Below are 14,959 nucleotides of genomic sequence, written 5' to 3' on the forward strand. Positions count from 1 at the left end.
TGACCCTACCTTGCACATATACCAAAATCAATTTCAGATGGATTGTATATTTAAATATGAAAAGTAAAATAAGACTTTTGGAAAAAAACTTATGAGAAAAATCTTCAAAACCTTGAGGTAGACAAAGATTTCTTAAACAGGATACAAAAAGCACTAATTTAAAGGAGAACATTGGTAAATTACCATTCAGGTTAAAAAGTTCTTTTCATTAAAGTACACCATTAAGAGACTTAGAAAGGCAGACATAATAGAGAAATAATAGAGAAAATTAATGAAACCAAAGCTGGTTCTTTATAATAATTAATAAAATTAACAAACCTTGGGGCACCTGGGTGGTTCAGGGGGTTAAGCCTCTGCCTTCAGCTTAGGTCATGATCTCAGGGTCCTGGGATCAAGCCCTGTATCGGGTTCTCTGCTCAGCAGGGCTTCCCCCTCCACTCTCTCTCTGCCTCTCTGCCTACTTATGATCTCTCTCTCTCTGTCAAATCAATAAATAAAATCCTTAAAAAAATTTTAAAAAATTAACAAAACTTTAACTGATCAAGAAAAAAGAGAAAAATATTCAAATTACTAAATCAGAAATGAAGGCGGTAACATCATTATTGATCTTTCAGAAATAAAAAGAATTATAATACCACAAAAAATTGCATGCCAACAAACTAGCTAACCTACACAGAATGGGCAAATTCTTAAAAAGCCACAAATTACCAAAACTGACTGAAGAAGAAATAGAAAAGCTGAATAGACCTACAACAAGTAAAGTGACTGAATTAGTAATAGTAATTAAAAAAAAAAACAACTTTCGACAAAGAAAAGCCCAGACCCAAATAACCAGATGGTTTCACTGGTAAATTCTACCAAATGTTTAAAGAATTAATACCAACCCTTTCAAAATATAGAAAAGGAAACACTTGCCAACTCATTCTATGAGGCTAGTATTACTCTGATACCAAAACAAAGACATCACAAGAAAATTATAGACCAGTATCTTTTGAGAGTATAGATGCAAAAATTCTCAATAAAATACTGCAAAAAAAAAAATCTAGCAACATATGAAAAGGATCTTATGCTAGGACTGAAGTTGATTCTAGCAGTGGGAGAGGAGGTTGGTTTAACACCTGAAAATCTATCAATGTAGTATGTATACCATATTAATAAAGTACAAAAACAATATGATCATCTTATAGATGCAAAAAAATCTTTTGACAAAATTCAACTCCCTTTCTTGATAAAAACACTAAAGTAGGAATATAGCTAAGTTTCCTCAACCTAACAAAGGCCATCTATCAACACAGCTAACATCATACTTAATGGGGAAAACTGGTTATTTTTCCCCTGATATCAGGAAGAAGACAAAGATGTCTGCTCCTAACACTTATATTCAAAATAGTACTGAAAGTTCTAACCAGAGCAGTTAGGCAAGCATGAGAGATAAAAAGCATCCAAATTGTAAAAGAAAATGTGAGATGGTCTCTAGTCATATGACATGATTTTATATATAGAAACTCTAAAAATCTTACACAACAAACTCTCAGAGCTGATAAGAAAAATTAAGCAAAGTTGCAAAATATGAAATCAACACACAAAAATCACATTAGGAATTTATAACCTAAAAAGGAAATTAAGAAAACAATTTCATTTATAATAGCATCAAAAAGAATAAAATACTTGGGAATAAATTTTTTTTTTAAGTACAAGACTTAAACAATAAACAGTACAAAATTTCACTGAAAAAAATTAAAGAAGACCAAAATAAATGGAAAGGCATTCCATGTTCATGGATCAGAAGACTTAATATTATTAAGATGGCAATACTCCCCCAAATGATCTATAAGTACAATGCAGTCCCTATCAAAATCTCAGCTGCCATTTTTGAAAAAGTGATAAGCTTGTACTAAAATTCATGTAGAGATGTTAGGGACCCAAAATAGCCAAAATATTTTGAGCAAGAGGAAAAAAAGAAAAAGAAAAGAAAAGTAAAGCAAAAGAAAGAAGACTGGACTAAGTTGGAGGACTCACATGTCCAGATTCTAAAACTTGCTATATATCAAGACAGTGTAGAATAAGAATAGAAATGCAGATCAATGAAACAGAATTCAGAGTCTGGAAATAAACCCTTGTATTTATGGTCAATTAATTTTTGATAAAGATACCAAGACAATTCAATGGGGTTGAAATAGTCTTCCAACAAATGATGCTGGGGCAATAGGCTATCTAAATGCAAAAGATGAAATTGGATCCCTATCTCATACCATAGACAAAAATTAATTCAAACTGGGTCATATATGTAAATATAAGAGCTAAAACTATAAAACTCTTATAAGAAAACATATGAGTAAATATTCATGAACTTGGATTAGGCAATGGTTTCTTAAATATAATACCAAAAGCACAACTGGCAAAAGAAAAAAAATAGATAAACAGAATTTCATCAAAATGAAAAACTTTTGTGCGGCAAAAGTGAAAGTGCATGAGAGTAAAAAGACAACCCATGAATGGGAGAAAACGTTTGTAGATCATATATCTGATAAGGGACTTGTAACCAGAATACATAAAGAATTCTTACAAATCAACAACAATAATAATTTAAAAGAACCCACATAACCCAATTTAAAAATGGGCAAAGGATTTGAGCTGGCATCCCTTCAAAAGTGATATAAAATGGCCAATATGCATATGCAAAGATACTCAACATCATTACTCGCTAGGCAAATTCAAACTGAAATCATAATGACACTATTCTATAACTACGAGCATGGCTGTGATAACAAAAGATGGACAATGAAAGGTGAGCAAGGATGTGGAGCTGTTGGAACCCTCATAGGTCACTGGTGGAAATGTACAATGGTGCAGCCACTTCAGAAAACAGTTTCACTTCATTTTCTCAAAAGATTACAGAGTTATCATATAATGCAGAGATTTCACTGCTAAGGTACATGCCCAAGAGAATTGAAACATATGTCTACACCAAACCTGTTCATAGATACTCACGGCAGCATTATCCGTTATAGCAAAAAAATGTGGAAACAATCCGAACGTCCATCAGCTAGAGACTAGAGAAATGAACGGTGGTATAGCCATATAATAGGCACAGTCATATAATGGCACAATATTCATCCACAAGAACGGAGTACTATTTCACAGTACAACATAGATGAACCTTGAAAACATTATGCTAAGTGAAGGGCGCCAGTCATAAAAGGCCACATATTGTTGACTCCATGGGTAAGAAATGTTCAGAATAGGAAAATCCACACATAAAATGTAAATTGGTGGTTGTCAGGGTCTGGGGAGGGGGAGTTATGGGCAGCATCTGCTAATGGGTATAGAGTTTCTTTTTGGGGTGATGAAAATGTTCTGGAATTTGATCAGGGGTGATGGATGCACAGCTCTGTGCATATACTAAGAACCACTGACTTGTATATTTTTAAAGGGTAAGCCTGATAGCATATGGAAATTATATCTCAGTAAAGCTGCTATTAAAATAAAGGTAAGCCGGGGGCACTTGGGTGGCTTAGTGGGTTAAGCCTCTGCCTTCAGCTCAGGTCACAATCCCAAGGTCCTGGGATTGAGCTCCACATCGGGCTCTCTGCTCAGCAGGGAGTCTGCTTCCCTCTCCCTCTCTGCCTGCCTCTCTGCCTACTTGTGATCTCTCTCTCTCTGTCAAATAAATAAATAAAATATAAATAAAAAATAAATAAAAATGAAGGTAAGCCACAGGATAATAGAGACGAAAGACATATTCTATACCCTGTATAATACTCAACTGGAAATATTCCCCACAGAAATACGTACATGACCAAAACTGTTCTTAGCAGACCTCCTGGTTACAGACCCAAACTGGGAACAATTTCTCTGTGCACCGAACAGTAGAGTGGATAAACCAAATGCATCCTGTAATGAAGGTGACCACAGTGAGCGCCAACGACCTTCAGCTCCATGTGACACTATGAGCAAATGTTACAAACGCCACGTTGTTCTAGGGGGGTAGCAGTCAGGACGCTGGTTACCTTTTGTGGGACGTGAGGAGGGTAGGGGGAGGACGGGAGCTTCCTGGATGCTGGTGACACAAGCGAGCTCAGTTTGTGAACATCTTGCAAGCTGCACACATACATGTGTGTATGTGTGTATGTGTGTGTGTGTGTTGTATTTGAATTTTAAAAAAATTTACTTAAAAAAAGAAATCCTCTCCATTCTGCCAGGTCCTTTTTGAAATACTTCCTCTTTGGGGTGCCTGGGTGGCTCAGTGGGTTAAGCTTCTGGCTTTGGCTTGGGTCATGGTCTTAGGGTCCTGGGATTGAGCCCCACATCGGGCTCCCTGCTCAGCGGGGCGTCTGCTTCCCCCCCTCCTGCCTGCTTCTGCCTACTTGTGATCTCTGTCAAATAAATAAACAAAATCTTTCAAAAAAAAAACACAAAACTTCCTCCTTAACAAAGTCTCTGAGATACATGTCATTGGAGGCAACTCTACCTTCTCCATGACTCCATTGCACATTGTGGATTCCTTGATCACTTAGTGCCCGCTGGAAGCACGTGTAAGGACAGAGTGAGAGCTTCGGAGACCCGGGTTCTGGTGCAGCCACTTCCAAGGGGGGTGGCCGTGAGCCAGCCTGTCCCCTGCCCCCACACTAGCAGCCACACTAGCGGCAGGAAGTGACTGCTGGTTGAAGCAGAAAATGGAACGAGGTTGTTGCTGGAATTTCCAGAAAGCTAAAACTGGTCTCGGTGGTATGCTGTCAGGTATGGGGCCTAAAATCACACTAAAGAGCCCATTTGGTAGACACCATGGCTGTTGCTGTCAAACTAAGCTCGCATAGCCAACTCCACGGCTACAGGGCTGGACGCAAGAATGGGCCCGTCATGCTGTTCATGCCGCTGCTGTTGCTAACTTTTGAAAGGCAGCAAGCCAACCTACCTGCCACCAGAGCGTATTTTGCACGGTCCCTGTCCCTTGATGTTACCAACTTCTGGCTTCAAAGTCCACTGTGGGGGCACCTGATCAGCAGGGCCTCTGTCCCTGGCCCTCACCCTAGCAGCAAGGGACTCCAGGAAGATGACTGGCCTTTTCAGCATTGACAGCAGGAGGTGGTCTTGCTTCTTAAAGTAGTACACTCCCCAAACACAAGAAATGGTCACCACAAGAATGCCACCTGTCCATTGCATCACCCAAGGACATGTGACCTTCCCGTTCCTGTGTCCCCAGAGTAGAAATAGCGATGGCTCCTACACATGGGGGTTGTAACGGTTAGAGGAGCTGGTAGGTATCCAAGACCCATCATGTACCTAGAACACCCCAGAAGCTCAGTTAACTGTACACTCCTTCATTGGTGACTTGGGTTGCGTTCTAAGGTCTACTTCGCTTCCAGGGGTCCCCAAACCTCAACGTATCAGCGCATCTGGTGTTGAACAGCAGGTTCTGAAATGGGATTCCTTTTGTAATAATCAAGCTATTATTAATTAACTAATAATTAATTAAATTAATCAAGCTAACAAGTTTTCTCACTCATGGAAAGGCCGGCTGCTGGCAGCCCAGCTTCCCCATCCCCTGTGAGCAGGGACAGTACAATTTGCAACCGCGCGGGCTTTCCCGCAGGACCCTACGTACATGGTTAGGGAAAGGAAATTCTTAGAAAAGGTATTCATTAACTCTAACATAGATTGACGTCAACTCAACAAATGTTTGATTTAAGTCTCTTTATTTTTAGACATTTTTCTTTAGATGTTTAATATCTTTTATTGATTCAGCGGCCAAATAAGGTGGCATCAGTTAGGAAAGGCACCTGACAGAAATGAAACACTCCACTGTGTTGCAAGCTCCCTGTCCCAGGAGACCGGTGGCAGACTCCTTGAGAGTGGGGACCGGAACAATGTGTTTAGTAGCACCTCAACTTACACATAGGAACCCTTAAAGGATGCTTATTGAGTTATCTTCATTAGTTAAAAACAAAATATTAAAACCCCTTTCTTGGCCTCCCCTTACCTCTCAGCCTCTCCCCCCTCCTCCACTTCCAAGCTTTCATTTAGCAAAAGAACATATAATAAGGGATAATTCCTCTAGTAATTCCAAGAAGAGTCCAGTATGGGCAGAAGAGTTTGCTTTTAGGGCTGGAACATTCCCAACAAACAAACAAACAAACAAACAAAATTTTTTTTAAAGCAGAACACTTTTGGGAAAAAGTATCTATTTGGGGTTTGAGTCCTTTAGGAAATGCTTTTCCCTGGTTGAATGGCATTCCATCCCTTGCCCTTGGGTATAAGGGTTATGCGATATGAAACAGGAATCCTAAGAGCTTTGATGGGCTCAGAAAGGGGTCCTTTGGCTCCAATCCTGGGAGCCCAAAGGAGGCTACCAAAGTGGCTTTGCTCCTAGTGTCAGTTTGGAGGCCAGACTCCTGACCTCTGCTCAGACACATGGACAAGCCCGTCCTCCTTCTGTTCGGCCCATAAAAGAATCCATGTTCTTTGAGCCAGGATGTTAGGGAAGAAAGTGGTGCGACAGAGAGAGAGACTTTGGAGTCAAAGATGTGGGTTTGCGTCTTATCTTTGCAACTTAACTAGATGTCTGACTGGGGACAAGTACCTTTCTCTTGGAGTCTGCAATTCTCACCTGCAAACAGAACAAATAATTCCTCCCAGGGTTATTGGGAAAAAATAAATCCAATGGGATAATTTATGTGAAAGCATCTTGCCAAGTACCTGGTACTTGGTGGATATTTAAACACAGTTGGGAGGAAAAATGTTTGGGGAGGAAGAATTTGCCAGTATTTTTCCAGACACATCCAAGCGAGCATTTTTATAGTGGGATGACATGACTCCGTGACCCTGGGTCAACCTTCATAACTTAGTGACCCTCAATTTCCCCTCAGAAGATATTTCTGACTCCAAGAGGAAGAGACCCCTAGAATTTAAGGTTAAAGGTCAGACTGTATCACTTTCTGCAACAGATTCAGTATTTATTACCTCGCTTCCAAGATGCCTTCAATTGTACGGTGCACAACTGAATAAAAAATAGCTTTTGGAGAGAGAAAAAAATACTACATTAATGCACCCATCAATTTAAAGACATATTCTGATTTCAGAATCATTAGCATGTGAACCAATATGTCTTACAATTAAAGCAATACGGTAACAATAACGCCGGCTCTCATTTATTAAGTGTCTGCTGAGTGCCAGGGACCACCTGAGGGGCTCTACCAAGTCCTTCACTAATTAAAGTCAGTCTGTGAGTCTTAGGGTTAGCAAGCCCAGTATGGAGCGCTCATGTGACTCTTTCAAGGCCCCACCACCAGGAAGTAGGGCTTGGAAGGCAAGCCTTAATTTCAAAATGCTTTTCCCCCTTAACAGATTGTTCTCTGGGCTAAGAGTCAAAGAGATCAGCTCTGTACAGAGAAACACTTTTCGAATTTGGGGCTTTGAAGGTGACTGGGACGGACACAGGTCACACAAACAGGGTTGTAATCTTATCAGTCTCTAATACTGGTTGTTGGAGGGAAGGTATGACCGGAGAGAGAGAGGATTGCTCAGAATCCAAACAGAGAGAAGCCAAGAAATGAGACTGAGTCAGGCTTACTCCAGCCCCAAAGGGAGAGGAGAGGCTCTGACCCACTCCTGGCTCATTCAGGCCCACAGACACTATACTAAGCTTTTGCCCTAGAGGCCATCTTTCCTCAAGGTCACCCTATTTCTTCTCTGAGTCTCTACGATTAAGTAGAAAACTTTCGAGAAGAACTGTCTTTCCCATAACCTTTCTTAAAGACAGAGAAATCGGCTAACTGGTTGTCATGAGCTAGCTAGCAGTCATCTAATACTGGAGCAAGTTATAGATTAACAAGTTAGTTTTTTGGTTAGTTAGCCCAAGTTAGCTCCCCTGTGCCTGATGAACGGCATAGAATATTTTGCTCTGCAAAGCTGTGGCTACAGCACCTATTATGACCAGACCCCAGGAGCAGACCCTTTGGTAATATACTCGGGAGCATGCTCGGACCCCTGACTCTAGACCAGAAGACCCCTGGGCTGTCTGTCTAGCAACGGTGGGGAAGACAGCTACACCCACTGCAGTGGATTCCCAGCACAGCCGTTCCTCATCAGAGCACAAAAGAATGTTCCGCAGCTTTTTGAAGGGGTGGCAGCAGGGAGGTGAAGCAGCTAGGGTGGGGCAGGGCGGGGTTGGGGGCTGAGCATCTGGACTTGCGTGAGATGCCCCTTGTTGACCCAACCGGAATGGGAAGGAACTCATAGTGAAGCTACCGGAGGAGAAATGTGCTTCTGGGTCTTGAATGGAGAAGGCTCTTTGGACGGTGGCCAAGATAGCACCAAGGTGGTGGTGGTGGGGGGGGTCATCGAGTCTCCACGTGGACGTCAACGGGACTGAAGGTCACAGTAGGAGGGTGCTGGCTGCTGTTGTTGTTTGAGCCCAAGGCAGATGGGGAGGCTGGCTTGGGCCCCTTGGGCTCCAGCTCTCGCCTGGTCCTCATTTTCCTGTAATGAGATACGCATGCATGCTTGAGCCTCACCTCGTATACCCTGTGATTTTGATTCTGGCAAGGACTTTAACGTAGATCATCATTAAATTACGTTGCTTGATTACCAACCACAAAATTGTACAACTAACCGGAAGGGACCTTAGACATCAGCTAGCCTGACCTTTCCATTTTTGTGCATAACTCAGATTAGATATTGAAAATGCTTTTTTTTTCCTGTTAAAGAATGAGTAAAGTGTCCTATATTAAGCCTATATTAAAGACAAAATGAAAATACTATGATTTTTTTTTCTATTCCAAGTTGTGGCGTGCATTAAATTTTGCAGTTTCATTACATTTGCCAAGTCGATTGCTAGAAATATTTAAGAACTTTTTGCATAATTGAGAAGAGAATGGACTTAAAATGTATATCCAATCTTTCATTTCATATGCCAGAAAGTTCAATGACCAGAACAATCATTAATTCAAACGTCTACATGAAATTTCATCTTGTTGACCTAACAAGATGACCTAACAATCTAACCTTTTTTTTTTTTTTAATTTCAAATGCTCAGGAAAATTGCACAAATAGTACAATTCATACCTGAGTACCCTTTGTGGAACAATTCACTGATTACCAGCAGTTTGCCACATTTGTCTCTTTGTCTCTCTCGGTTCATTTACGCATGTGGACACACATATATACACAGAGTGTTTTTTAAAACCCTGAACTATTTGAGTCAGTTGCAGACATCATGCCACGTCGCCCCTAAATACTTCTCAAAACAAAGGCATTCTCCACGTAACCAATACTTAGCTGTCCCACTTGGAGAGCCTTCCATTTTAAAGATGACACAATCAAGGCCCAGGGAGGTTAAATGACTTGCCTGCCTTTGAGAGACCAAAGACTGAGCTCCAGTCTCTGAGTTGCAGCCCGGGCATCATTGTAGACAGAGTGGGGTGGGTAGATCTCTCCCCAAATTACAACCTAGGAAAGGGGCTCAGAGCTCCAGCAATGATGGCCAGGAATGAAAGGCAGACGCTGGGGTTGGATGCCACTTCCTGGTCTGGGATGGATCCAAACTGTAATACCCTCAAAATTTTAAAAATAACTTATTAAGTGTTGTTATTATTATTACATATAGTGGTGGGAGTATTTACTTTGAAACCACATGTACTGGGTTTAAAATCCCAACTCTGGGGCACCTGGGGGGCTCAGTTGGCTAAGCAGCTGCCTTCGGCTCAGATCAGGATCCTGGAGTGCTGGGATCGAGTCCCACATCTGGCACCCAGGTCAGCGGGGAGTCTGCTTCTCCCTCTAACTCTTCCTCCTCTCATGCTCTCTCATTCTCTCTCTCTCTCAAATAAATAAATAAATAAATAAAATCTTTAAAAAAAAAATCCCAACTCTGCCAGCGAGGCTGAGTAAACTTCGGCTTGTTGGCTCATTTCCCAGTGCGTGTTTCACACTTACAAAATTGGGGGACATAGAATTATCCACCTGGTGGGCTTGTAGTGAGGATCCAATGAGTTAATACATACAAGGAGCTTAGAATCATGCCTCGTACATCGTAAGAGATCAATATATGTATACCATATATGTGTACATTATATATACATTTTATACACATATAATATAAAACATGTTTTATAAATAACACTATTATAAAAACAATGCATGTTTGCACTTCCTCAAAATAAAGATGTGTACCCCCGCCCCCTGCAAAAACCAGCCAACCAGCAATCCCATCATGCAGACTACATTGGATATTAACACCTGGCCCTGCAGAATTTGAATCCTCCTTGGCTTTGTGTGTGTAACCCACATGTATAACTATAACGTACATATAATCTTTGTAAACTTTGCCAATATATTGTAAACAGCTTTCCTCATTAATAAACACACTTCTACAGTATCTTTAAAAAAAAAAAGACTTTTTTTTTTAAAGATTTTATCCATTTATTTGACAGACAGAGACCACAAGTAGGCAGAGAGGCAGAGAGAGGGGGGGAAGCAGGCTCCCCACCAAGCAGAGAGCCCGATGCGGGGCTCGATCCCAGGACCCCGAGATCATGACCTGAGCCGAAGGCAGAAGCTCAACCCACTGAGCCACCCAGGTGCCCCTATGGCTTCCAAGTCTTCTATGATGTGGTTGTGTTTATAGTCTATTTTGATTTCTTGCCTGGGAAAAATAACCTTCTAGCCAAGCTGGGACTTAAAGGTGATCACATGATGTTCTTTCCTCCTATTGGATCCCAGAAAGTAGACCTGGGGGTACAGGCTTCCAGTATTTGTCACCTCAAATACTCACATGGTCTGCTCAACACAACCTAGCAGAGGGCTCTCTGAGAGAAAAAGACTGAATCATATTATTCTATTACTGTAAGTTACCTTACTGTAGTGCTCAAGGCCATTAGCACTGTCATGATGATTATTATATTTAACAAATATTTCTGCAGGTACCAAAATATTTGGTTACCGTGAAGTTCCTACAGGAGAACAGATGTCAAAAAAGGGCCCACAAAGGGTTAGAGCATTTGACGAAGGACTCATGGGTACTGCGTGACACACGGCTGGCACCCACAAGCATTAGTTCCCATTCACTCTGACATCACGGAAGGCACAAGACCATCAGAGCCCAGGGCATCGCATACCTGTTGTACATCTTCAGCAGGATCAGAACCACAGTGAAGATGATGATGACAACTACCACAATGGCAGCAACAATGGCTCCAGAACCTAAGAGGAGAAAGGTGGAAATGGCAAATGTGCAACCTGATAAAAGGGAAGCATCCAGAGACTAAGAGGGGGACCTTCACCCGGCACCTCGCATCCTCACTGGATCAGGCAGCGAGAGAATGTTCTGTCCTGGCACCCCGACTACTGACCCCAGGGCAGAGACAAACCCAGAGTAGCAGTGCACCCCTCCCCCCAGGGAGCTTCATCTGCCAAAATCCTATCTCAAGCCATCCTGTTGTCGTCAGTCCTAACATAGCATCCAACTTCCTTTGTGAAACAGGCAAGCAAAACACTCTTCCCTCTTTTTGATAATACAAAAGCATTATTTTTGTAGTTAATTTTGAAACTAAAAATATAAGCCAAAAAGGGAACTCATTGCCCCAGGAACCACTGATCACCTACACATGCATACATGCACCAATGCCATCATGTATATGCGGGTACGCATATTAAATACCTATCCAACATTTTTTGAGTAATTGATTAATCCTGTCTGAAAACCCACCTCAAGGAAATAAAAGTGGAAAAATAGCACTTGATAAAAATGGAACCATGTTCCGTACACAGTTTTACAACCATATCTTAATCATCTTTCTGTGTAATTACATAGCTTTTCATGATTTTGATGGCTGTGTAGACCTCCATCGTTTGGATGTGCCATAATTTGTTTACCAATGCCGTACTGAGGATATTTATGTTGTTTTCAATTTTATACCATGAAAAACAAGGCTCTAATGAATGTCCTTGTGGCTTAATAGCATCTAATTTCAGTATCAGCAACCAGTTCCCATGGCCACCTCTCATTTCACATTTAGAATCAACGTCCCTGTGTGAACTGAAACTAAAAATATGAAAAAAAAAAAACAAAACAAACCATAAAGGCGGGGGGGCACATTTTAAGCCAATCTATTTGATTCTGGGGAGTTTATCTTAGGGAAGAATCCTATATACAGAAAAAGCTGCATGAATCAATATGCTAATTACATCATTTATATTCTAAATATGGGAATGATTCAACAAGGTATGGCATGCCTAGCTCATGAAATGTTATACTATAATCTGAATGACATGTGGAGAAGAGTATATGATATTTTGTACACACCCACATATACACATTATGTTGCAACCACTAAAATATGTCCATACAAACATAATGACGAGTAAAAGAAGCCAGATATAAAAGGGTGTGTACGGTATACTTCCATTTCCATAAAGCTTGAAACCAGGTAGAACTAATGGCCGGTGGGCGAAGTCAGAACAGCGGGTTCCCTTGACCAGGCGGGGACAGGGTGGCAAGGGGCGCTGGGATGCCTGGGATCCTGTTGATGGATGGTCCTCTTCTTGATCTGCAGGCTGGTGACCCAACCGTGTTCATTTTGTGAAAATTCACCCAGCTGTGCACTTAGGATTTGTGCTTTTTGCTTTTTTCTTAAAGGTATGTAATGCTCTTACGAAAAGGTTTACTAAATAAAAACAAAAACAAAACTATGTCCAAATATTCACAGGAAGAAAGACTGGAAAGAAAGAAAAGGAGGGGGGTGGGGAATCCGTTACGGAGTAATTTTTTGTTTCCTTTCTGGCGAGTTCTGTGATGATACTTTAATCCATGGTTTTTCAACGTCGCTTACTTTAATCCATGGTTTTTCAACGTCGCCTGCATAACCCTTTGCTGAGGGGACCCTCCCGTGCCCTATACAATGTTCAGCAGCATCTCCGGCCTCCATTCACTAATGTCATTAACACTGCTTCTTCCTCCCCGCCACTTGTGACAAGCAAAAGTGTCCAAACGCTGTCAAATGTCCCCTGATAAAGTGGCCAGATAAAGTACCAGATACTTATTTAAATTAGAATTTCTGATAAATAATGAGTAATTTTTGCGATGTCTCACCTATCTCATGGCATGTCCTTATAGTGCACAAATACTGTTACTCTTCAACTCAAATTTAACCAGGTGTTCTGTATCTTATTTTTGAACTCTGGCCATCTTATCTAGGGGGCAGAATCATCTAGTTGAGAACCACTGCTTTTAGTTAAATAAGAGCAGAATCATTCCCATCTTGCTGATGGAGATTCGATCTACCCATCTTGCTGATGGAGATTTCAGAACTATTTTGAGCTACATCGACAGGCCTCTCTCCGTAGGTGTCCCCACCTGGCAAGGAGCAGGCAGACACGCAGGACCCTGTCCCAAGACTGACCCTTTCTGGGTCTCCGTGGAAGACCCACATCCTGCCAGGGATCGGTTTCCTGCCAGGACCACGGTCCGGAGCTGTCATCACTGGGGAAACACTCCACGTGCGCTGGGAAGCCCGTTCCACGTGCAGGGGGTACGTGCCAGACCAACAGAAGAGACGGAAACAGGCCCAACTTCCCCTCATATGATTAACTGGTATTCTGAAGAATGGTTGTTAAGTTTTTCCTTCTGGGCATCCCTTGTTCCTGCCAAATGTCTCCCCGGGACTGCTCCCGCCCCCACTCATTTACTCCTTTGTCAACCGATGGGATGTTTTGCCTTGTAAAAACAGTATGAAGAGTATGAAAGTACTTACATTTTAAGGTGACTCACTGAGGGACATCTTACAGGAGAGTCAATGTCCGTTGCCCTCCAGACCCCAAAACTCCCTGATGACAATAGCAGTCACAGCAGTAATGATCACAAGACTACTCACTAGGTAGTTTGTGTGGCTCAAGGCTATTCTAAGCTCCTTACACAGATCATCTGGTTTAGTCTTCACACCATTCATGTGTGTGATGCTAAGAGTAGCTTCATTACTATCCCCATCTTACAGACGAGGAAACAGACACAAAGCTGTGAGGTCACGTGCTCACGGTCACAGCAGGCATATGGCAGAAGTGCCACTGGGACCGAGGCAGTCTATCTCCAGAACCCACGCTCTTGACCTCAACACCAGGAGGTGACCACAGTCCTCATCCCGCCAACCCTCCCCTGGCTACCAAGCCAAGTTGACCTTACTCTTGTACAGAAAGTCTTCTTCTCTGGTGGTCACGTTCAAGGAGAAGAAGGTAGTACCCCCCAAAGGGGTGGCTGTGGTCATCTCGATCCTGGGAAGAACAAAGACAAAATTTCGTTTAACACCAGGGTGAGCTTTACAATGCCTGTGTGATGCCTCCTTTGGTCCTCACATGGATGACCAGAGAAGAGTCAAGCAAGCGGTTTCTCTTAGCAGCAGGTAAATACAAGGCCTTCTACTATCTTCTGTGGAGAATTAAAAATAATGTCTGACATTTGTAAAGAACTTCATCATTCATGGCAGCTTAAATTAATTCAACAATATTTATTAAATTTTTCCTAATTAGGTTTCACTCAGAATGTCTAAACTGGTATCTTCTAGAAACTGTGTGAGGGAGGCCATGATTGTCATTTTACTGATGAAAGTGAAGTCCCCAGGGCTTCATGGAGCCCCAAGTTTGCATTTAACCCAGGACACGGGGTGAGGCGGTCAGCATCTCGTAACGATGCCTGAAATGATGCTCCTGCTTTCAGAAGCTTTGCAACCTAAGGAGGCCAACATAAACGAACAAATAAGCAAGCAGATGGAAAATTTAACTATGCTACCAAGCAGTCAGGGACATGAGCCATCCCTGGTTGTGAAGAATGGTTTCAAGGAAAAGCTAAATTTGCATGGGCCTTAAGGGACGGACATGGCTTGGGATGGCGGGACAGCAAAGGCCAGGCTGCACACAGCCCTCAGTGGGAGGAGAGGTCATGCGTGCTGAGTGCCCGCCAGGCACCGGGCCC

General features: G+C 42.1%; 1 protein-coding gene across 1 annotated transcript in view; it reads right to left on the minus strand.

Annotated features, from left to right (window-relative positions):
• Positions 1-5,682: 5,682 nt before the first annotated feature.
• The window catches only part of NCMAP (non-compact myelin associated protein), a 39,164-nt gene continuing 29,887 nt past the window's right edge, over positions 5,683-14,959 (minus strand). Inside the window, exons 2-4 of the mRNA XM_080802168.1 lie at positions 14,174-14,262; positions 11,115-11,199; positions 5,683-8,478 (exon numbers count right to left, since the gene is read on the minus strand). Of these exons, the coding sequence (XP_080658294.1) occupies positions 8,337-8,478; positions 11,115-11,199; positions 14,174-14,255 (309 nt within the window). The 5' untranslated portion in view covers positions 14,256-14,262 and the 3' untranslated portion in view covers positions 5,683-8,336. The remainder of the gene's footprint in view (positions 8,479-11,114; positions 11,200-14,173; positions 14,263-14,959) is intronic.

This window comes from Martes martes (assembly GCF_963455335.1).
Source record: "Martes martes genome assembly, chromosome: 4".
NCBI lineage: Eukaryota > Metazoa > Chordata > Mammalia > Carnivora > Mustelidae > Martes > Martes martes.